Here is a 24,491-nt window from a genome sequence, read left to right on the forward strand (position 1 = left end):
TTCTGAGGATTGAACTCAGGTTGTCAGGCTTGTATAGCAAGTGCCCTTACCCATTGAATCATCTCGATGGCTCACACATCCAGCTTTTCTGTGGGTTCTGGGGCTCGAACTCAAGGCCTTGTGCTCACAAAGCGTCAGCTCTACCCACCTAGCCGTCCCCAGAGCCCTGATGATGGTCTTGAGACAAGAGTTTCACTGAAGGGTCCAAGCTGTCCTCAGAACTTGGGAATCCCTCTTCAGTATCCTAAGAAGGCTGAGATTACAGGCAAGCACCATTCTCGGCTATTAAATTGGTGTTTGTTTGATTTTTGTGGTATTGAAGTCTGAACTCAGGACCGTATACATGCTAGTTAAGTACACACCACTGAACTGTACCCCCATCCCTAATGAGTGACACCTGCAACAATGCATTGTGTCACATCCAGCCCTCTTAAATGGGACCACAAACCTAAGAATCTGCTTGTTGGGTGCCTTAAAGATAAATATGCCCATCTCCAGCCATCAGATGTTACTGCCTGCTGGTAACTTTTTTTTAAAACAGGGTCTCACTACGGTTAGCTGAACTTGATGTGTAGGCCAGACTGGCCTTAAACTCCCAGAGATCTGCCTGCCTTTGTCTAGGAAGTTCTGGTACTAAAGGTGAACACCACCACACGGGTCCGCTAGGAACATTTTTGGAAAGCCTTGGGTGGCTGCTGTCAGCTGGAGAAGCATCTAACAAGCAAGGTCAATTATGTGACGTTGTCGTACACTTCACCTCTCTGAAGTTGTGAAACAGCCCTGAGTCAGCTCCTGCGTGTGTTGGCTTAGGCGCTGGACTTTTTTATATTTATAGTTCTGGTTTTGTTTTTAAACAGATTTGCCACACTAACAAAAAATATGATTAAAATTGTCACACTTTGGCTCTACAGCTTAAAAAAATTTTGTCTTTTCAGGAAAGGTTGACTGAAAGCCGTAGGGGTGTGTGTGTGTGTGTGTGTGTGTGGGGAGGTTTAAGGTTTAATCTACTCATGAGGTCCCTCTTGTTATGGGAAGAAGAATGTTCTGTTTACACTCCGCTAACTTACTGGCACAGTCCCACTGGTACTGGATGTCAAAGGCGAGGCTCTCTGTGGGTTCTAAGAATGGAAAGGAAGCTTTGCATTCTCCCCTCACAAGCATCTGTAAGGAGAGAGGTTTTACCAGACTATTGGAAACAAAGACAAACTGCAGATTATTTCATTGAGCTCTGTGGACCAGCATCTGCCGAGCGCTTTACATAGCTTACTGTTCCAGGGTTTCTTACCAGTCTTAAAAACAGGAGGTTGTTTATTGACAAGAAGACTCGGAAAGGCTGACTTGCCATAGTCCTGTCCCTAATGAAACAAGTAGTGGACAGATGTCCGTGCTACTCATTTTTAATAACTTGCTACCCAACAGTTAAGTACTCTTGTCTTCCCTGCAGACTCTTAAATATGAGATTGATCCCATGTTACCCAATTGAAAGATTTGCAAGGTTTCTTTCTCAAAGTCGTGTGGCAATTAGAAGCTGTTCATTCTTGATGGTGTGCTTTTTAGGGATTTAAAATCCTACACCAAAGAACCAAAGACTCCTGCCTGTCTGATAACCACGTGGCATCCTCTTGAGCTTTGTGCTGAGTCAGGATAGTACAGAGCTGGTGTTCAGGAAGAAAGTAGCCAAAAAGCTGTGGTGGAGCGAGAATACAATAGGGAGGGAGTCACTTTGGAGTGGAAGTCAGATCTAGCCAGCGAGGATTTCAATGTTGCTGTAGACATTAAAACCATTAGTAGTATTTCTAAAATGACAAAGCACTGTGTAATCAAAGGTGACGCTGGTTAAAGGTCATAGTTTTTAGATATAAACGTGAACAGTTTTCAAGCCAAGCATGATGTTGCATACCTATAATCCTAGTATTGGGAATTAGAGGAGGCAGGATCAGAAGTTCAAGGCCAGCCTGGGCTAGATGAGACCCCCCACCCCAAAAAAAGGAACAGGAAAATGAAATAAGGTATGTTTTATTTTTTTGTGTGTGGCCATTTGTACCCCCACCTGCACATGTGGAGGTCACAGGACAACCTGTAGAAGTCAGTTCTTTCTATGTGGTACATGAAGACTGAGCTCCAATCATCAAGCTTGGCCACACATGTTTTTACCAGCTGTTGCATCTGCTGTCCCTGGATGTTTTTATAGAAGGGAAGTGTAAGGGCATGTGACCTAAATACAGCCTGGGAGTGTGGGGTGTCACTCTTACAGAGTTGGCCATCTCTGCAGAAGTCAGAAGTGTTGAGCATGAGCCTGCTACCACTGCTTCTTTGTTTCCCGTATTTGAAGCCAGAAACATGGTGCATTAATGTTTAAGTGAGGAGGAGCTAACAGATACCCCTTGGCCTTCACAGTGGGCAAACTTGCGTATCAGGTGGAAGAGAAAGCTAACCTGGGTGGAATGCTTTCATAGTTACACAGGCTTGGATTTGAGTCTCAGCTTTTGTTTTACCCACATGATATTGGTTGTGTACAGTGTTGGCTGTACATTGGGAGTAACCTAATATCAGCTATTCTGAGGGTCATTTGAGATAATGTGTGTATAAGGTGTGTTTCAAAGAGGCTGGCTAATGTTAAATGTTGAAAGTAGTGTTGGCCACTGTAGATTTTGTGCAATTGAATTTTTAGAAGTAATGTCAAGAAATATAAGTAATGAAAAGTGTTTAATTTGCAAATTTTAAATATCCCATTTTAAAACTATAACTATGGTTAGGCTAGCTGCCAATGTATTGCCTTCCTCTATGAATCACCTCTGCCTAATGAATGCCCTGTTTGTTTTATAGTCAGCTCAGACTCTCCAGCCTTTTTACTTGATTCTAATCCCCTTTTCTTGACGTTGCTATATCCGTCTGTCTACCTGTCCTGTCAGGGGATGTTGGAATCATGAAACCTTGAGACTGAGGTTCATTTAGTCAGAATCCTAGGGTTTACACCAAGCTATAATGCATCCTCAGCCAGAGGTTGTTCGACGTAGGTTATGATTCTAATCACCCTTGATGATAACCCAGGGATTAAATTCCACTGTTGTCTTGATTTCTCTTGCCAGTAGTTTTTAGGTACAGCTGCACTGCAGGAATGGCAGAGTTTGGGATCTCCCCTGGCCAGCTTGTGGCAGTGTTCTGGGACAAGTCATCTCCTGAGGAGGCCCTAAAAACACTGGTGGATAATCTTCAAGGGTTAACTGGCAGCGAGGGCCAAGTGTTCACGGAGAACCTCAGCCAGCTGCTGCAGTGTGAGTGCCTCCTGCCTTTTCCTCTCTTCCTCATACTTGAGTTTTGTTGGTCACCCCATTTTTTTGGGCACACTTGGGCATGTTGTTGGTAACTTCTGTGTGTTCTTTTCTTTGGTGGCTGTTCCTCGTTCTAAAAAATCTCCTTTTTTACTTCTTACCCTGCTCTTATGGAGGTTGAGGAATTAGTGTGATGGGGCAGAACAGAGTCTTGGCCCCCTTCTGCTGCTATCGGGGGCTTCATTCTCCTAGGGTGATACCGTACTCTCTGTGGGAGGTCTGTGGGAGGGTTGGGAGGTGGCTCCCCGGGAAGGCAACTGTTCCTTATTCTTTTCAGCTGCCCATAAAGAATCCAGCTTTGATGTTATTCTGTCGGGTGTAGTCCCAGGAAGCACCTCTGTGCACAGTGCTGAGGTTCTGGCTGAGATGGCCCGAATCCTTCGGCCAGGGGGATGCCTTTTTCTGAAAGAACCAGTGGAGACAACTGTAGGTAAGGATGTCTTTACTCAGAAGGTGGACGTTTAGCACAGCCGAGTCTTTACATGTGCACGCTGCCTCCCGAGCCAGAGGGACCACTTGGAGATAAGCATTCCTGTAGTAGTTTTCCCCAACTTTGACATACGACGCCATTAATGGGGGTTTTCCTTGACAGTTAACAATGACAAAATGAAGACGGCCTCTAAGCTGTGTTCCACCCTGACTCTTTCTGGCCTTGTGGAAGTAAAAGAGGTAGGTGTGTAGAGATGGCCGTCCTTGTTAGGTATGTAAACCTGATTGACGGAGTTTGTCCGTATAGCTGGGGGCAAGTAAGTTTAGAGGTGCAGCACAGAATTAGAAGGTAATTTGAAGCTTGCTACCTGAGAGATAAATATGAGATGCCTTGAAGAAGAAACCCTTGGGAGCAGATCTCTTCTGAAGACTCTGAGTGGCTGGTACTGGTCTTCGGGAACTGTTTAACAGTGGTGGCTGTGCTTCAGGGGGACGGAAGGTTTGCTGCTTCTCCCCGTCTCAGCATACACAACCCTTAGGCCTAGATGGAATACTATCCCTTAGACCCTGGTGGGCATCTAGACTGCGGATGGGTGTTGTGCGTTTATAGCAATTGAGTTAAGCAGAGGCATTTATAGTTCCGTATTCTTCTCCAGAAGCTAAACATAAAAATATTAGCATTTCCTTGGTTTTGGAGAGGTGTTATTCCATGATAACTGTTATTGTTATATTTCTGATGTTTTAAAATGCGACTCAGGGCCTTAAGTTCTTTTCTGAGACAGACTCACTGTTGGATGTTGTCCAGGCTGGCCACAAGGCTGGCTTGGCGAGACAGTGGCTGGAGAAGCGTGAACTGATGCGATGGGTATCTTCAATTGTAGTTGCAACGGGAGTCCTTAAGCTCGGGGGAGGTGCAGTCTGTCCAGGAACACCTGGGCTACCACAGTGACAGCCTGCTCTCAGTTCATATCACTGGCAAGAAGCCAAACTTTGAAGTGGGCTCTTCCAGCCAGCTTAAGCTTTTAACCAACAAGAAGACTTCTTCAGGTAAGGCTAGCCTGGGGACATCCTATATGGGTGGGCCTGAGGAGCATGTTAGAAATTGAACCATGATCTAAATATTCTTAAATTAGTCCTTTCATTTCTGTCATTTGCCAATTGCAGAATGTTCCCTGTGCTTTTATCTTAGACTTATTAGTATTCAAACCTGTAATAATATGTAGCTGTTTCCTAGTGTGCTGAGGCCCCCTCATCTTGGAGGCCTGAGTCTCTTGTTCAGTTGATGCTGTTTCTTCAGGCTCTGGGAGGATGGGTCGATTCTCAGGAGACATCACTATGATGATAATGGTGCACAGGGTCTCTTCCATTTCCAGGACTTTTTTTCTTTTTCTTTCTTGGCAGGGAGGGATTGAAATAGACTTGCTCTATGTATCCCTGACTGTCCTGGAACTTGCTCTGTGTAGACCAGACTGACCTCAAACCTCATTCAGAGAGATCATTTGCCTCTGTCTCCTGAGCGCTGGGATTGAAGGCGGTGCGCTACCACCTCCTGGCTAGAGCTTTTTTCTGTGCCTGTAAAGTCACAAACTTATTTCTAAAGATTGCTTGCTAATTTGGTTTGTGCATGTTTTGTATATTTTAGAATTTTAAAATTGTTTTAATTTTTTTGTATGTGCAACAGCCATTTTTTAACATGCCTTTTTGAGTTAATGTTTTTTATACACAGCATAGTCACACAGAAAAATGTCTTTTGTCTTGACATTTTCATATGCATCATTGTACCTTGCTCCTACCATCCCCTTGTAGATACTATTTTAATGTTTTTGTCAGAAGCTGTAATCACAGCGTTGTTGGATTGATTTTGATGAAACATCCTCCAGGATGCATCCTGTCGAAATGCTTAAAAACAAAACTCATGTTTCTTCTGCTCAGAAGTTACATCACGTTTGTGTGCATGCATTGCTTGTCTCTCATCCTTGCTGTGACTGCTTTCTCTTGTCTCAGTTGTTTCTTGGCAATGAGGAATGCAGAGATTTAACAGATGTTTGCGGCATAGCCATGTCTGTACTGCATTCTTCTGCTATCTAGCCTCCAGTATTTTTTTTCTATTTTTTTGAGACAGGGTTTCTTTGTATAATCTTGACTGTCCTAGGACTGACTCTGTGGACCAGGCTGGCTTTGAACTTACAGAGATCCTCCTGCATCTGCCTCTCAAGTATTAGGATTAAAGGTGTGCACTACTCCTACCAGCTAGCCCCAATCATTGTATAAAATACTTTGACTTCAATTTCTGGTCCCCACTTCTCTGTCTTTTGAGTGGCAGGAATTAGAGGCCTGTGTTCTCAAACTTGGTCTCAGGAAATATTTGGACCTTTGATTTCATGGTTCCTGGAAGGTTGGGACGGCTTAGGTCAGCAGTTGACCTTGTGGATGTTCTGAGCACCCAGCTGTGGCAGTGATGACCCCTGGTGGTGTACGGACCCTAAAGGCCTTACTGAGGATTTGCCCCTCTAAATCCCCAGCCCTGACGCTCTTAGATCGTTTCTGGTGTCCTGACCCAGATGCAGAATGCTGTCACTGGCCTTACCTGGCCACCAGCAGCCTACATTCTGTTTTCTTATATAACAGGCTCACACAAGGCTAAATCTTTGCTATTTTTGAAGTTGCTGATACTTCTCTCATTTGATTCTTAAATTATCTACAGTAGACAGGGGGAGTGCCAAAACCTATGTTACAGGGGGTATAACTGAGGGTAACAAAAGGAAAAGGCAGCATGGAATGGAGGTTGTAGCCTCATCCACCCTCAGCTGTAAAACTAGGTGGCAGGCACCTCGCAGAGTTCTGCTAAGTAGGCTTAGGTGCGATGATGGAAGCGCTGGTGGACCTGCCCAGCACAGAGCAGGCATGCAGCGAGTGCAGACTTGACTGTTGGAGCTGAGTGTGAGCCTCCCCTCTGTCTGTTCCGTCTTTCTCTTCTAGTCTCCACGGGTGCTAAGGCTTGCTTGTAGTTTGCTTCTCACTGTTTAAAGAGTTCTTTTTCTCTTTTATGTTGGATTCAGTGAAGCCCGTTGTGGATCCTGCTGCTGCCAAGCTCTGGACTCTCTCAGCCAATGACATGGAGGATGACATGGTGAGTTGGCCCCTGAAAGTCACCTGGACTGCCTTCCTCTTGGGCTTCACATTAAGTGTGAACAGCTGTAGTGAAAAGTGGCCTTAAATTTTTGTTTTGTTTTAATTTTGTGTGTATGAGTGTCTGTCTGCTTATCTGTATGTATTATGTACACGGTATGCATGCCTGGTACCCCCGAAGCCCAGAAGAGGGTATTGGATGCCCTGACTGGAGTCAAGTTACAGGTTAGTTATTAGCTGCTGAGTGGGGTACTAGAAACCATACCCACATGCTCTGCAAGAGCAGCAATACTTTTTAACCTCTGAGCCATGTCTCCAGCTCTGAGAGTGGCCTTTAGATTTGTAAGTGTGAATGTGTTTAAGACACAGATAGAGCAGTGCCCTGAGTTTGGGTGTCTTTTGTGGTAGTGTTTTAAATTTATTTTTATAGTATCTTTTTCATGTAGATGGAAGTTTCTGTTCCGCCTAGTCCCATAGCCATTCAGTTCCAAAGAAACACACAAAGGTTTATATTAATTATAACTGTTTGGCCTGTTGCTGAGGCTTATTGCTAACTAACTCTTAAACTTAAATTAACACATAATTCTTACTAAGTTTAGCCACGTGGCTTTGGTACCTCTTTTTAGTAAGGTATTCACCTCTTGTTTTCTCTCTTTCTGGATTACGACTGACTCTGCCTTTCCCCATCACACTCCTTGCCTGATTACTGGCCAGTCAGCATTTTATGAAATCAAATATGAATGACAAATCTTTTGCAGTGTTTAAGAGCATTTTCCCCTTCAGGTTTTCTCGTCTTCCCCTTTACATTAAATAGTAAAGATTCTTGTAGACTTAAACCAGGAAAGGATTTAGCAGCTGAGTTATTTTATTGGCTTCTGTCTAGGCAATTGAATACTAACTAAATAAATTCAGTGGAAGTCGTTGAATACTCACTGTCTTGAACTTAGTGTTCGCACCTTGATCTGTCATATCTCTAAGAAATTTAAGCTGGGCCATGGTGGCAAATACCTTTAATCCCAGAACTCGAGAGGCACAAGCAGATGAATTACTGAGTTTGAGGTCAGCTTGGTTCCCCGGCCAGCTACGGCTACACAGAAACCCTGTCTTGAAAACCAAAAAAAAAAAAAAAAAAAAAAAAAACAGAGAGAGAGAAAATTGTTTAAACACCTTTTTACTATTGAGGTAAGAGTGATGAGCAAAATATAACCATGGTTGATGCTCTCAGAATTTATAGATATAACTCTTCACATTTACAAAAAAGTTACACAAATATATGTGTGATTTTTATATGTATAATTATTGGCTTTTATTCCTCTGAAATTTTATGGAAAATGTTTGCTTCCATTTGACTTTATTCCCATGATTTTCCATATGTTTGAAATAATACAAGCGTATCTCTTTATTTCACCTGTTCCCACCCTCACTATGCACACGTATGCGTGTACATGTACATGCACACATGTTCTCTACATTGTATCAGCAGTTTTGCAGCTGTTTCTGGCTTCATGCAGTTTCCCATGAACCATCGGCCTCTTCAGCATATGGCATAGTTCACAGTGGGTGTAGCTTTGACTTTGTCTTGTACGTGCATGCTTTCGGCCTGTGCTTACCTCAGCTTTTCATCAAGAAGACCGTGGCTGTGTTCTTAAGTGTGTGTTCACTCTCCAGGATCTTCATTGACTCAGATGAATTGCTAGATCCAGAAGATTTGAAGAAGCCTGATCCAGCCTCCCTGAAGGCCCCTTCATGTGGGGAAGGGAAAAAGAGGAAGGCCTGTAAGAACTGGTGAGTGCTGGGGGCAGGTCTGGGGCTGCAGCTTCCTCTCAGTGGTCGTCTGTTCTGTGCCTCTTCTCCTGAGAACGCGTTTTCCTGTGAGATGTGAGGTGCATAGAGAACTAGATAGAATAAGAAACAGAAGTGTCCTGGCCGGGCAATCCCAGTACTCAAAAGGCCGAAGCAGGCAGATCTCTCTTGAGTTCCAGCTACCCTGATTTACATAGAGAGTACCATGCCAGCAAGGCCTCCACAGTGAACCCTGCCTCAAAACAACCAAAGGAGTAAAGAAGAGAAAAGAAGAGAAGAGAAAGTATCATAGTATTCCCATTTGCCCAGGTCAGAATTCATTTAAGCCCTCAGAGACTGTCCCTGCTGTTTTTCCTGTCTTCAGATTGACCCTGAAATAAATGACAGGGGCCACCTGTCCTTAATCCTTTAAACCTTGATCCAAGTAAGGTCACTTTCCTTCCTCTCATTTTGGTAAAAGAGCAAAGTCCTTGGGGGCCCTCGTTTCTTTCTTTCTTTTTTTTTTAAATTTTTTTTTAAATGATTTATTTAACTTATGTGCAATTGGTATGAAGGTGGTCAGATACCCTGGAACTGGATTTCAGACAGTTGTGAGCTGCCATGTGGGTGCTGGGAATTGAAACCTGGGTCCTCGGGAAGAGCAGTCAGTGCTCTTAACCACTGAGCCATCTCTCCAGCCCCGGGGCCCTCGTTTCTTGATACCATTTTGGGTGGTTTGTCGTGTGTCAGGTGTCAATCTGCTCTCTTGTACACTGACCACCCAGTTGCAATCCTTTTTTTTTTTTTTTTTTTCCAAGACAGGGTTTCTCTGTAGCTTTGGAGGCTTGTCCTGGAACTAGCTCTTGTAGCCCAGGCTGGCCTCAAACTCAGAGATCCACCTGCCTCTGCCTCCCGAGTGCTGGGATTAAAGGCGTGTGCCACCACTGCCTGGCTCATCCAGTGCATCTTTGGCAGTCTTAAAAAGCCAAGTCTGTGGTCCTGGGTGAAGTGTTTATTTTGTTTATGAGTTTTTGTCTGAGTAGCATGTGACTTAGATGTTGAGCTTCTTTGGTTCTTTCTGTTTGCTTATTTTTGAGATGGGGGTTTTACTGTGAAGCCCTAGCTGGCCTGGAACTTGCTTTGTAGAGCAGGGTGGCCTTGGATCACAGAGACTGAGTGTTGACTTTAGAGGTGTGCTCAACCACATCTTGCTGCTCCTGTCATTTTTTCCCCCCTCATTTACATTTTCCAGGTTTTTCCTTTTGTTCCTTTCTGGGAGATTATCAATCTTCTAAACCTTTAGTTATTGTTTCTTTCTTCCTCCTATCATGATTTTAGTTTGTAGTTTTCTCTTTGCTATCGTGCCCTCCCCCCAATATGTTGATCATCGTTTTTTTATTTGGATATAAAGAAGCTAATATCCTCCCCTGACTTTTTGAGACGGGGCTCTCTATATCCCTGACTGTCCTGGAACTCACTGTGTAGACCAGACTGGCTTCGAATTCACCGAGCTTCTTCTGCATCTGCCTCTCAGTGCTGAGATTAAAAGTATGGGCCATCATTCCCTACTCGGCTTTTTATGTTGCTGGGTTTTTTGTTCGTTTATTTATTCATTTCATTTTGTTTTTGATTTTTCAAAGCAGGGTTTCTGTCCTTGGCTCTCCTGGAACTAGCTCTGTAGACCAGGCTGGCCTTGAACTTAGAGATTCGCCTGCCTCTGTCTCCTGGGCGCCTCTACTGCCCAGCTATTTTATTTTATTTTTGTTATTTAATTGTTTTTGTACCCTGATACCCATGAAGGGAACCAGACTTGAGTCCTCTGCAAGAGCAGTGTGCACTTGTTAACTGCTGGTCCATCTCGTCAGCCCTTTCTCTCCTTTTCTGTTCCCTCCAAGATGCCTTTTTCTTCTTGTTGGCCTCCTGCTCCCTGGTTAGAGGATTTCCTAGGATGTTTGGTGGTCATAGCCTTCATAATTTAAAAGTGAAGGACAGAGTCAGGTGTGGTGGTGCATAGTTAGAATCCCAGCATGCAGGAGGCTGAGGCAGGGTTTGCAAGTTCAAAATTAGCTTGGACTATATAACAAGACTCTCAAAAACTTCTTAACAAACAAGAACACGCTGATCATATTAACTGAGCATCTAGGTGGATTGATTGGTTCACTTTTTTTTTTTTTTTTTTTTTTTGGTTTTTCGAGACAGGGTTTCCCTGTAGTTTTCAGAGATCCACCTGCCCTCTGCCCTCCTGAGTGCTGGGATTAAAGGTGTGCGCCACCACCACCCCACCCGGCTTTGGTTCACTTTTAATCAACCTAGGTGGATGTTTGGAGGCCCGGAATCCCAGCACCCTGTGTCTATACTCAGATTGGCTGGATTGCTCAGGGAGTCCTCCAATGTATGCTACCGGCCCTTTGGCACCTTGAGGTTTCAGAGGGCAGTAGGAGTGATAGTTTATCTGTTGAGCTGATTCTCCAACAGTATCGTTTCTGTAGTTCTGGAGCTTTGAGAGAGGTGAAGTTGTAGGTACCTGTGTCATTCTGTCCTGACATGGAAGCTTTGTGTTGGTATTTGTACTAGTTGTGGGGCAGGCCTGGCTTGTTTATTCATCCACTGTTTTTTTTTTTTAATTATTATTATATTTTTCATTTGTTTGTTTTTTGAGATAGTCTTTCAATATAGTTCAGGCAGACCTTAAACTTGGAGTTGTTCTTCGTCTACCTCCCCAGCGCTGGGATTTCAGGCCTGACTACCACGTGCAACCCTCATCAGCCTCCAGGTGTTCCAATTTCCCAACATTTACAAATGAGAGGATTGCAAGAGAAAACTCAGATTTTCTTCTGTTTATTGCTTTTGTATATTTGTGGTGTTAGGGATTAAGCCCAGGATCCTGTACATGCCAGGCATGTGCTCTGCCGCAGAACTGCATCTCAGTTTCCGTCTGCTCTTGAGTTTGGAAACTGGCGACTTTGCTGTCTTCCCTAGCAGCCTCACCCCGAGCCTGCTGGTTCTATAGCATTAACTTGGAAAGTCTTGAAATGTATATAGCGCTGTTAGAGACTGGAAGTTTCTGAGCGGTGGCAAGTCTATTCATCAGCCGTTGGTTCCCCCCCAGCACCTGTGGCCTTGCAGAAGAACTGGAAAGAGAGAAGTCAAAGGAGCAGGGCACCCAGCCCAAGTCAGCCTGTGGAAATGTACGTACCTGCCCCTCACCATCGTGCGTCCACTCCTGTGACATCAGGACACAGACTAGCTGAACTCAAGGGATTTGTATCAGGTTTTCTCATAGGCCAGTGTGAAAGGCCATGTATGTAGCTACGATGAGAGAGGCTGTCCTGAGAAGGGTCAGCATTCTCGAGCCCGTGTCCATGTTATTTATTTATTTTGCTAACCCAAATCTCTTCCTTGGTGTGGGATGTAGTTAACTCAGCGATTTGGCTGACCTTGCTGTGATCCTATAGTGATCCTCAGGGCTGCCTGAGATACCAGCCCTCTTGCCTCCTTCAGACAGCGCTTGCCCTGTTCTCAGGCAGGCTGTAAACTTGTCTCAGCCTCCCAAGCACAGCAGTTACAGGTGTACATCACCTCACCTGGCTGGAACCCTTACTGACTGACTTTTCATAAAACGAGACCTGTGGGCATACTAAGATGTCCTTTGGCCCTTAGCCTCTCTGGGTGACTCTCGCTCTCTCCACAGTGCTACCTGGGGGACGCTTTCCGATGCGCCAACTGCCCCTACCTTGGGATGCCAGCCTTCAAGCCTGGAGAACAGGTGCTTCTGAACAACAGCAATCTCCAGGATGCCTAGGAGGAGCCCCAGGCACACACCTCCTCCGGCCAACTCCTGACCCTCAGCCCCACCACTGCCTCCTCCCACTCTGAGAACATCCGCAGGGAGAGGCTGTAGCAGAGTGAAGCCGCGGTGGTGCGGTGCTGTGCGGTGCTGCTATGTCTCGAAAGACAAGGTGTAAGGGACCTACCTCTTGATAGTGTTAGGAGAAGGTGCACCCTAAGGAACTCCGCTCCTGGTGGGACCGTGCTGACCTCTCCACCCTTGAGTATTTATGCTGTAGAAGCTCCAGGCTCCTCTCGGTGATGCTGCCGCCTACTGATCTTCTTCAACGTGTAATTCTTGGAGCCATGGGGTCAGCTGTCAAAGGGCCTCAGGGGCACCAAAGAAAATCGCTCCCCAGTTGCTGTGATCCATCTGTGTCCCTCTGTCCTTCCCACATCACCCCATTTTGCTGTAGTGTTGTATCTGTGTCCTGATGTCATCTCTGTTAAGCAATAGATAGTAAACTTCTATGTTTCTGTGTCCCTTGTGATGTGTGTATATGCGTGGGGTCTGCCACAGTCATCACATTCAACTTGGACTATGAAACTTGCTTGTGAAGAAGCTGAAGTCACATGGAGTGGGGCCAAAGCTGCCTTTATAGAGTGGGGCCTTTCTCCATCTCCTGTAGGAGAGTCCAGGTTGAGATGGGGAGAAGCAGAGCAGGCCAGGCCAGCAGCAGTAAATGTCAGAACAGGAGACCCCTTTATTCTCTCTGCTGCCTGTAATCCATTGTGCCTGGTCTTTTCTGTTTGAAATAAAAATACCACTGTTAACCTGTCCTTGAAACTTAATTTGTAAAACTTTAAGACAATTCTGAAGCCATTTCTGACAATTCTGAACCCTCTCAGCTCCGTACCTTAGTGCTTCCCTTCTCCCTCCCCTGGGAACCAAGGACCTAACAGCTACACATGCACGTACTCAGTTCCTGAACATTACCCATATACGTGTTTTGACTCAGTCCCTGGGAAACGGGGTCAAAATGACCTCTTACCTCATCTGATCTGGCAACAGCTCTCCAGCCAATTATTGTATAGCTCTTTTGAATAAGCCAATCATAAATAGTCAAAGAACAACCCCCCTTGCTTCTGTGGCCTTCTCCTTTAAAAGTAGCTTGTACAGCTATTCGAGGTCTCGGCTTTCCGAATGCTGAGGGACCCTGTCATGACAGAATTAATAAAATCCTCATGGTTTTGCATCAGCTGTGGTGTGAGGGGTGGTCTCTGGGGGGCAAACTCCTCCTCGGTGTTTGGACTCTAGGGTCCAACAAATTCTAGCTGCTTTCTGCTGGTCCCTGCTGTTTAGCTATGGATGTAGTAAAAAGTCCCTTTGAGAAGGCAGAATCTCCATTGGCCCCGGTGACCATTGCCTTGTGTTGCCTCTCCTCCAATTACAGCAAGACCTGGATGACATTGGAGTTTCTCTTCTGGGCCTGAGTGGAGAACTCCAATAAAGTGAAAGGTTTTGTAGGTAGACTCACAGTCCCTGCCGCTCTTACTGTTAGTTACAAGAGAGATTATCCTGAGTGAGTATGGCCCAGGCTGTTGATCCTTTAAAAGATCTAGAAAACAAAGCGTTTGTCCTTACTACCCAGCAGAAGCTAGCTGTGAAAGGGTTTTGTTGTTCGTTTATATTTTTAATTTCATGTTATTTTTGTACGCTGGCATGAATGTTTCAGATCCTCTGGAACCAGAGTTACAGACAGTTGTGAGCTGCCATGTGGGTGCTGGGAATCAAACCCAGGTCCTCTGGAAGAGCAGCCAGCGCTCCTAACTGCCGAGCCCTCTCTCCAGGTTTTGTTGTGAGGTTTTGAGAAGTAAACAGCGTACCCCAATGCACAGCCCCCAAGAAAATGGGGGATGCATCCCCACAACTACAAGGAGCTAGGTTCTGCCAGCACTGTGTCATCTTGGAAGAGGACTTAAAGGATTTCTAATGAGAGCACAGCCTGCACCTGAGGCAATGCCTGGGTCCGTGGATAGAGCACTTGCTATGCACAGGGCCTTGGTTTTGATTCCCAGTACCAAAACCAAGAAAGCTTTTCTCTGGCTGGAGCCAATGACTGAGATAATAAGTGGGTATGTGGCTGACTGGTTTATCACCCAGCAACGAAAACTGACAGCCACAGACTGTTGATTGCTTCTGCAGTTGCCAAGGTGGTGGACAAACATTTTGGCCTCTGGGTTGAGGAGGAGCTCCTGGGCCAGAGCTTCCTGGTGAGCTTAGTAAAGACCACAAGCCCTTGAGACCTGCTTCTTGATTTCCAGCGAAGGCTGGCACCGAGGACAACGGTGCTGGTGCCATGGACAGGCCCCGGTGGCAGTCCTGGGATGGCGGAGAGCGCCCCTGCCCAGATCACAGCTGGACACCAGGGCTGGTAGCGCAGTTTGTCGCTGAGCGGAGTCTTGATTCTGTGATGCCTGCTTAAGGGGAAGTTTAGCTGTTTGTAAGCTTAGGGTAGAGAATCCAGAAACTGTCAGCTGTCACTCTGAATTCAGCTTGAGTTTCCATGACTACAGGTGTGGGCCTGGGAGCCTTTGTAATGATTTGTTTATGTGTGTGAGGGCATACAAGCCATGGTGCACACATGGGGGCCGGAGGGGCTGGTTCTTCCATCACGTGGGTCCGGGTCCCAGGGATCAAGTTCAGGTCATCAGGCCTGGCAGCCATCATCTTTATCCACTGAACTATTTCACTGACCCTTGTTTTCTTTTGAGACTGGGTTACAAGTAGGCCAAGCTGTCCTCCATCTCCACCCCTCCCCTTCTCTTCCCCTTGTCTGAAACAAGGTCTGGCTACCCTAGCCTGGAACTCACAGTGATCCTCCTCAGCCTTCCAAATATTGGCATTGCAAGAATTGTGCCATCATACCAAACCTGGTCTTAAAATTTGTTTTTTTTTTCCATTTTTTTTGTGTATATGTCTATGCACCAGGTTTTTCAGTGCCCATAGAGGCCAGCAGAGGATATCAGAGCCCTGGGACCGGAGTTAGAGCTGTCAGCCACTGTGTGGGTGCTGGGAATCCAACCCAGGTCCTCTGCAAAAGCAGCCAAGTTCTTTTTTGTTTTGTTTTTGTTTTTAAGATAGGGTTTTTTTCTGTGTTGCTTTGGAGCCTGTCCTGGAACTCACTCTGTATTCCAGGCTGGCCTTGAAATCACAAGAGATCCTCCTGCCTCTGCCTCCCAAGTGCTGGGATTAAGGTGTACAAGACCACTGCCTGGCTTCTTGACTCTCTAAGGTTTCTGGCTTAGAATCTGGTAGTGTGGCGCCAAGTCTCCCCTCGTGCTGAAATCATTCGCTTGGCATTGGCATAGGCAGCAGAGACAAGCCACATCTTCTCTGGACTTTGGTGACAGCTGGGACTTAAGGGGCTTGGAGCTGAGGTGTGAGGGGGAACGAGTGAGGCAGGCTGCAGAGGTGAAGGTACCCCCTAGGTGTTTGCAGGTGCTTCTGGTTGGGAGGGGTTTGCAGGGAAGCCGACCATGGCTCGAAGCACCTGGCTCATAGCTCTCTGCTGATAGGGAACAGTGTTGCTTCAGCCAGTATGTGGGGATGGAGATGAGGAAGGCTAAGCAGAAACCCTAACAGCTAAGGGTGGAGGTGTGGCCAGGTGGGAACACAGCAGGATTAGCTCCAACAGTTCGATACCTGCTGTCCATTAGAATCACTGGGCAGCTTCCAGAAATAAAGACAAACCTCCTATGCCTGGGTTTTATTAACAAAGAGCAGTTAAATCAGAATCTTCTGCAGTGGGCCTGGGGCAGCAGTGCTTTGCAAGGCTTTCCCAGGTGATTCTAAAGTAATCTGAACTAGAGAAAAAATTTCATACAGCAGAAAACAAGCTAAAAAAATTCCCCAACCGGGCATTGCAGTGAACACCTGTAATACCAGCACTCGGGAGGTTGAGGCACAAAGATTGAAAGTTTGAAGCTAGCCTAGGCAACAGTTCTAGGTCAGGCTAGGCTACAAAATGAAACTATGTCAAAAAAAAAAAAAAAAAACCAAGCCCAATACCAGTGGTAGCGCACACCTTTAATCCCAGCAGTTGGGAGGTAGAGGCAGGCGGATCTCTGTGAGTTCGAGGCCAGCCTGGTCTACAAAGTGAGCCGAGATAGCCAGGGCTACACAAAGAAACCCTGTCTGAAAAAGCCAACCAACCAACCAACCAACCAACAAACAAAAAACAAACCCAAATCTCAAGGAGCTCTATTTGAAGAACAAGAACCTAGGATAGATTCAGGTAGCCATTAAAACAATGGAGGAGTGAGTTATAGGGCCACACCACGGGACTTAGAGCGGTAGGGGTGAGTGGTAGGTAGAGCAGTAGGGGTGAGTGGTAGGGGTGAGCTATAGCCGTGGAGGAGCTGCAGGTGCTCTGTGTGTGTGCATGAGCGCACACAGGAGAGAGAGACGGGGGTGAAAGGATACACACATCTACACTCAACGAGTTCATGTGGCAAGACGTTCCAGAAGCCGGGCCATGGTGGTGCACTCGGGAGGCAGAGGCAGGCAGATCTCTGTGAGTTCGAGGCCAGCCTGGTCTACAAGAGCTAGTTCCAGGACAGGCTCCAAAGCTACAGAAAAACCCTGTCTCGAAAAAACAAAAACAAAAACAAACAAAAAAAAAAGTTCTAGAAGATTGGTGAGCACACCCAGGACCAGGCATGTTCTGGATGGAAATGAGATAAGAAGTAGGTGTTTAGTGTAGTAGGAAAGTTGGCTGGTTGGTTAGTTGAATGTTGGGTCTCATACATATAGCCTAGGCTGGACTTTGTAGCTTAGACTAACCTCCAAAAGAATCCTCCTGCCTTGGCCTTCCGAGTATTAGATAGGCGTGAGCCACCACATCCACTAGCAAGGATGTTTATTTATTTATTTTTTAAAGATTTATTTATTTATTACATATACAGTGTTCTGCTTGCATGTATACCTGCAGGCCAGAAGAGGGCACCAGATCTCATTACAGATGATTGTGAGCCACCATGTGGTTGTTGGGAATTGAACTCAGGACCTCTGGAAGAGCAGTCAGTGATCGTAACCTCTGAGCCATCTCTCCAGCCCGGCTGTTTATTTTTGTAGTGGTGGAGAGTCAACCCAAGGCCTCTCCACAAACTCAGCACACCTAACCACAGGCTCCAGCCACTCATGGTTGTCTCCCTTGAGCTGGAATGAGGGATCTAGATTTTTATGATTGACTAATGTACCTAACACATGTATGTGTTTTGCATTTTGGGATACTTTATTTATATAACTGAGGAAATGTAAACACTGGGCCTTAAGAAAAGTTCCACTAGACCAAAACAAAGTCCTGAACCCCCTGCCACGGACCTTCAGGGACTGTCCCATGTGTGGGGCAGCACAGCAGATACACAGAGTCCACACAGCCTGGAAACCCCAGCAGGCAGGAAGCAAAGGCAGGAGGCTGAGGGATCAAGGCCAATCTGATAGCAAGATTCTATCTGGAAAATAAAAGTTAAGAAATAAAGCCGGGCGGTAGTGGCGCACGCCTTTAATCCCAGCACTTGGGAGGCAGAGGCAGGCGGATCTCTGTGAGTTCGAGACCAGCCTGGTCTACAAGAGCTAGTTCCAGGACAGGCTCCAAAAACCACAGAGAAACCCTGTCTCGAAAAACCAAAAAAAAAAAAAAAAAAAAAAAAGTTAAGACATAAAATAGCAATAATATGGAGAATGTCCCCACAGAGCAGGTGAATACTGACAAAAACCGTACATTTTTTTCATTTATTTGTGTGTGAATGCATGTGTTTGCCACAGTTTGTGTGAGGAGTTCAGAGGACAACTTGGAGCTGGGTCTCTCCTTTAATAGGTCTTTTCCGAGATCAAGCCTAGGGAGTTGTTAGGCTTGGTGGCAAGTGCCATTACCTGCTGTGCCATCTCACTGGCCCTTGGCAAAATTTCTGCTAAAAATTACATAGCTATATAAAATATGAGAGCATGAAGATGCTCACCGGCAAAGGTCACCCGAGGACAGACAATTCTGGGTGCTGGGAATGTCACAAGGGAGAAGAGAATGCTGAAATGGAATAGAACAGAATCAGCCCAAATTACTTGTATTAGAACGTCATATTGGGGGGAACTCTTGCTACACATGCATACATGCATACATGCATATACAGTTTTATGAGTCACTTAGCAATTAAATTTTTTTGAAATGTGTTTCTGTCAGCATCTATAAATGTGCACCATGGTATGCAGTACCCATAGAGGCTATGAGAGGGCATGGGATCCCCTGGAACTGGAGTTACAGATGATGGTTAGTGGCCGTGTGGGTGCAGGGAACTGAAACCAGTCCTCTGGAAGAGTGGCTGGTGCTCTTAACTGCTGAGCCATCTCTCCAACCTTAAATTTTAAAACTTAAGAGCTTTGGAAAATCATCAAGAGCTATATAGATGTAGGCAATAAAAACACAAATTGAACTGGAAAAGGAAAAACCCGCAAAATATCAAAAATAATTACTTAGAGATGCAATTTAATAATTATCCAGAAATTAAGAGTTGATCTGGAGAGAGAGCTCAGAAGCTAAGAACTCACTGCTTTTCCTGAGGACTGAGTTCAGTTCCCAGCACCCAGGTCAGGTGGGTCACAGCAGCCTGTGAATCCAGCTTCAGGGGATCTGACACCTTCTGGCCTCTTGGCAGCGATACAAACTGACACACACATACACAAAAATCTTCAAAGAAAAATGTCATCTATAAGAGACAGGAAGAAAGGGAGAGCGAGCCCATGGCTTTAATCCAAGCACTCAGGAGGCAGGTGGATCTCTGAGCTCTAGGCAAGTGTAAGTATAGTCTACATAGTGAGTTCTGGAACAGTCAGGAATACATAGAAAAACTCTGTCTCAAAAAAGAAAGAAAGGAAAAGAAAGAAAGAAAGAAAGAAAGAAAGAAGGAAGAAAGAAAGAAAGAGAAATCAATCTATAGATTTTTATTTTTTTAAAGGTGGTGGTGTTTCACATGGAAAATAATAATTTTATTCAAAACCATCCTTAGTTCCTGGGAACCCTGTACACAGTGTACCGTGCATTGTTCTCAACCCGCCTGGCCCGCATGGCAGCAGCTGTCGCTTGACAAAGTCCCGGCATTTCGACACTGCCGCCACAGCTCCCCACCACCATTTTACTTTCATTTTAACGGCTCTCACTATGTGTTGTGGGAGTTCCTTATGCCTCTTCCTTTGGGAAATTTTGTGGGCTTTGGTGAAGGATGAGAACACATACAGTGGCAGTCTCTTTAAAACAAAATAATTCTTTAGAAAACATCCCCGCCACTGTGGAACCATGTGGCGTGATAACTCTGCCTACTTCCACACAAGACTCCCCATTGTGACCCCCTGATTACGCCAAGAATAGAAAAGCTAAGGATTTACTAACGGGGCCTACCTAGTCCCAGGGATGAAAAACACAGTCAAGAGAAGCAATGGGCCCAGATTCAGAGCCTGAGGCCATTAAGGGCAAGAGTTTAGTAAAGAATACTGCCCAGGATTAGTGGTTTACTGGATGAATGGCAAGATCTGGTCTGCCCCATGAGGGTGAGGGACAGATTCTGTTAAGCAATTAGATTGGTTTGATCCCCCTCTGCCATATACAGGAGTATACCCTGAAGGACTCAGAATGCTATGGTATAATGGAAAAAAGAGTAAGCCCTCAGGACCCTCCCCTGTGGGAACTTATGAGGGGAGCAGGCCCATAGCGTAAGACTAAGGCACACAGGAATGCAATTAGGAGATAGCTCAATGCTTGCTGTGCTACATGGCACAAACGCTGCACCAAGCCCCTTGAGGAATGAAAATTGCTCTTGGGTTTGTTTCTCAGGACTCAGTGTCTGACACCTCCTGACCACAGAGGCAGACACCGTGCAAGAGGAATCGTAAGAGGGCACCTGTCGGGGTGGCTGAAACCTAGAGCACGAGGGGTGTTTCGAGTCTTGCTAAACGTAGTGGTTTTTTGCTTCCAGAAAAAGGCCTGTAATGACGTCAATGGCCGCTTTCACCCCGGGATCAGTAAGTCTGCTTTCAGCACTGCTTGTGGTTAAACTGTAGGGCAATTTCAGAGTCCAAAGCTGCAGCCTACTTTCAATAAACGGGCAGCCACTCTGATTCACCCTCAGATGGTGTTAGTCTCCTTCCCTCACTGACTCCACACCTCCTTTTTGGGACCCGAACCCTGCTGGAGCCAGAGTCGGGCACTCAGCCCTTGCCTTAAAGGCATGCTGTGGTCGGCTGTTGTTCACGTATGCAACCCTGGCAATCAGGCGGCTGAGGCAGGACTGAGTTCCAAGTGAGCCTGGAGTACATAGGAAACTCTCCTACCTCATACAATCAACCCGCCACCCCCTATAGGACCCCGTGAGTGAGCTAAAACGGTCTAGAGCAGTCTGAATTGTGCTTACAGCCTTGCCCTCCTGTTTCCTTTGCTGTCTTGCCACGGTGACATATGTCGGGAGGGGACAGTGATGCTCTCCTGGCAGGGATTCCTTCACTCCGGGGAGGGAAGCTGCCCCTTGGCCCTCAGGGACTTCGGGCTTCATCCCGTGTGCTCCTTTCTAGGGGCCTGACAGCTGGTGGCCTGTGGCAGGAGTCCTTTATGTCTGCAGACCCTGTGACGTTCAGAAACCACAGGCTCCAAAGTGCTCAGAAGTCCCTTCCTCCTTTTTTTTGGGTGTGTGTGTATGAGAGAGAGAGAGAGACAGAGAGAGAGAGAGAGAGAGAGAGAGAGAGAGAGAGAGAGAGAGAGAGAGAGAGAGAGAGAGAGAGAGAGAGAAAGGGTTTTCTCTGTGTAACAGCCCTGGCTGTCCTGGACCGAGCTCTTGTAGACCAGGTTGGCCTTGAACTCACAAAGTTCTGCCTGCCTTTGCCTCCTGAGTGCTGGGATTAAAGGCGTGTGCATTGCTGCCCGGCTTTTCCCCCCCATTGAAGTTTTACGTGTACTCTAGGCTTCCCTCAAATTTGCATCTTCCTAACTTCATCACGCCAGCAGGTCTCACGTCCAGACAAAGTCCTGAGTATTTCATCCCTGCAGTGGCTGTGTTGGCTTTGAACAACGGCATTGCTGGTGTCTTAGTCCCTGTTGCTGGGATAGACGCGGTGACCTAAGTCAGCTTGGAGAGGAACGGGTTTGTCGGCCCGCGTATCTCAAGCCACAGTTCACCATGGAGAGAAAGTAAGGCAGGAACACGGGGGCGGAAAATGACAAAGAGGCCATAGAAAAGCACCGCTTCCTGGCTGCACCTGATGGCTCCCTCAGCCTTCTACAGCCTAGGACCACCTGCCCCAGGGTGGTCCTGCCCACCGTGGGCTGGGCCCTTCCACGTCAATCACTAATCCAAAGGTCCCATAGACCTGCCTGCAGGCTAATCAGAGGAAGGCATTTCCTCAGTTGAGCTCCCTCTTCTCAGATCAATCTAGATTTATGGAGTTGACAAACCAACCAACCAATGCAATCCCACATCCTGGCAAAGGGACCACGGGGCCACAGCCGGGTTTCTGTAAGGGCAGCTGAGAGGCAGGAAGGCAGGGACTTAACAAGGTCCACCCTCAAGAGGTCAGTGGAGGTCCAATTTCCGCTGTTGTGGAGAAGTGGGAGGGAGGGGAAACGAGTGTCTGAGAGCCCACAGCTAGGTCGCGGTAGAGACTGGAGGCAGGAGAGAGAGGCGGGGCGGGGCGTGTGGAGAGGATGTGGCAAGGAAAAGGATCCTCGCACCTGAGTCTGGTTGAAGGATTTGCCTACCGAGAGCCCCATAATGTCAGCAGGGATAACAAAACTTGCCACGAAATTGCCTACACAGAGACATACTTCCTTTTACTAGAAATGATTCAAATGCAGCTGTTAGAACAGCACGAGTCATGCTGCAGGCCAGAGCGTGTGTGACCTTTAACCTCAAAAGTCCTGACTGGTTTACAGAAGGAAAGGCGTGTCTTCTTTGAGAATCTCACAAACATGATTGTGAATTTCTTTTGTAGTCAAAACATGTATTAGCTCCCTTGTGACCTAGGATAGTAAGGCCTTCTTTAATTCCTGGGATCTGTGTCTTTATCGCCTCAGCCTGGGCTATGCTCCAGGGCACCCAAGAAACCACCCTGTGATCTCATTTTGAAATTTCCTCAGTTTAGCACGGTGACTCATGCCTTTAATCCCAGTACTCCAAAGGCACAGGCAAGTAGATGTCTGAGTTCTAGGACAGCCAGGGCTACATAGTAACACCCAGGCTAAAAGGGGGGGGGGGGGAGGGAGGTGAGGAGGGAAGGAGAGAGGGAGAATCCTAGAGACCCTTAGAGGGTTTGACTTCAGAAGTCTCTAAGTCTGTACCCACACGGCTCTTGCTAACTCTGGGGACACACCACATCTCAAGTGTTTTCCTGCCCATTCCCTAAGTGCCTCCTTAATTCCCACGCTTAAATCTATATTAAGATACTTTTTGAAAATGTATTTTCTCTGTATGGGTGTTTTGTCTGCATGTATGTCTGTGTATCATGAGCATGCCTGGTACCTTTGGAGGCCAGAAGAAGGCTTCTAAAACCCTGGGACTGAAGTTACAGACAGTGGTGGACCACTGGGTGGGTGCTGGGAATCAAACTGGGGTCCTTTGAAAGAACAGCCAGTGCTCTTAATCACTAAGCCACTTCTACCAAATCTGCTGCATACTGGCTTTTTTTTTTTTTGGTGGAAAAGTTAAGAACCCTGATGGAGGTCTTCGGAAAGACCTCAGAGCCTGACTGTGGTGGGTACAAGCCTTTAATCCTAGCTCTCAGGAAGCAGAGGCAGGCGGATCTCAGAGTTTGAGGTCAGCCTGGTCTACAGAGTGAGTTCTAAAACAGCCTACACAGAGAAATCCTGTCTCGAAAAAAAAAAAAGAAACCCAAAAAGATGTGGATTCTTATAATTGTATTAGTCATTGTGTTCTTATCACAGCAGTAGAGAAAAGGAACTAAGACGAAGGGGTTCTCCATACGTTTCCCAGCTGCTCTTGGGTGCTAGCAATCCTCCTGCCTCAGTCTGCTGTGCGCCACTGCCGCTGGCTTTATAATGCCTATTTTGTTTTGTTTGGTTTTGGAGACAGGTTCTCATACACCCCAGGCTATCCTCAAATCTACTAAACTACAGAAGCTGGCTTTGAACTCCTGATCCTCTTGCCTCTACCTCCCAGGTACTGGGATTACAAGCTTGAGCCAACATGCTTAGTTTATAATGAGTTTTAAAACCTCACAAAAGCTGGATCACAGATATCTAAACACTGTTTGGTATTTGCGGCCTTGGGATAAATGGATGTCAAATAGACAATTACAGATGAAGGAAGTAGAAGCACTGCCCGGTGCTCTTGGTGGCCTTCCAAGCACCTGTGCTGTCCCCCTTCCCCCATTCCTGCTAACTCTGACAGAGGACCATCCAACCAGACACCCCTGCCTAGGGGCCTTCTGTAGCTTTAATCTAGGTGCACCCGCCCCTCCCCCCCCCCCCCCCGTTAGTCTTGACCCTCTATTATAGTGCCAGCGCGCCCCCTACTGGCAAATTGGAGAACTGCCCAATTTCAATTTCCACATTTTCAGTGGTGCTTCAAGTCCCAGTGTAAGCGATTCTCTGGCAATTCCTTTCCCTATAGGTGTTTCTTTAGGAATCTATCAAGTCACGGCTGACAAAATTTATCATCGAATGTCCGCTATATAAATAATTAATTTACTGAGTTAGCTGACCCAAGCTACCAGAGACTATAAACTTATTGGGGGAATCTATGTTCCCCCCACCAAGTGACAGGTGACATTTGGCCAAGATTAGGCATGTGTATGTTGGTCTGGGGGTGTTCTACGAAGTTAAGGAGACTTTGGAAGGCCGCATGGGGTGCTGGTATTGGCCCTTAGCACTGAAAGGAACCTGTATTTCAGAAATGGACAGAGGAGGCACATTCAAGTCAGAAGGAGCAAAGTACGCCTCGCCCCTCCTCACTGTCCACCCGCCCTTCCCGTCCTGTTCCTCTCTTATTAGT

The 24,491-nt window shown here is 46.4% G+C and overlaps 1 protein-coding gene across 1 annotated transcript in view; it reads left to right on the top strand.

Annotated features, from left to right (window-relative positions):
• Ciapin1 (cytokine induced apoptosis inhibitor 1) overlaps positions 1 to 13,280 on the top strand; it is a 14,286-nt gene extending 1,006 nt beyond the window's left edge. Inside the window, exons 2-9 of the mRNA XM_038312321.1 lie at positions 3,090 to 3,275; positions 3,610 to 3,762; positions 3,925 to 4,001; positions 4,643 to 4,808; positions 6,821 to 6,899; positions 8,559 to 8,675; positions 11,782 to 11,860; positions 12,364 to 13,280. Of these exons, the coding sequence (XP_038168249.1) occupies positions 3,119 to 3,275; positions 3,610 to 3,762; positions 3,925 to 4,001; positions 4,643 to 4,808; positions 6,821 to 6,899; positions 8,559 to 8,675; positions 11,782 to 11,860; positions 12,364 to 12,474 (939 nt within the window). The 5' untranslated portion in view covers positions 3,090 to 3,118 and the 3' untranslated portion in view covers positions 12,475 to 13,280. The remainder of the gene's footprint in view (positions 1 to 3,089; positions 3,276 to 3,609; positions 3,763 to 3,924; positions 4,002 to 4,642; positions 4,809 to 6,820; positions 6,900 to 8,558; positions 8,676 to 11,781; positions 11,861 to 12,363) is intronic.
• Positions 13,281 to 24,491: the final 11,211 nt, after the last annotated feature.

The sequence above is a fragment of the Arvicola amphibius genome, chromosome 15, assembly GCF_903992535.2.
Source record: "Arvicola amphibius chromosome 15, mArvAmp1.2, whole genome shotgun sequence".
NCBI lineage: Eukaryota > Metazoa > Chordata > Mammalia > Rodentia > Cricetidae > Arvicola > Arvicola amphibius.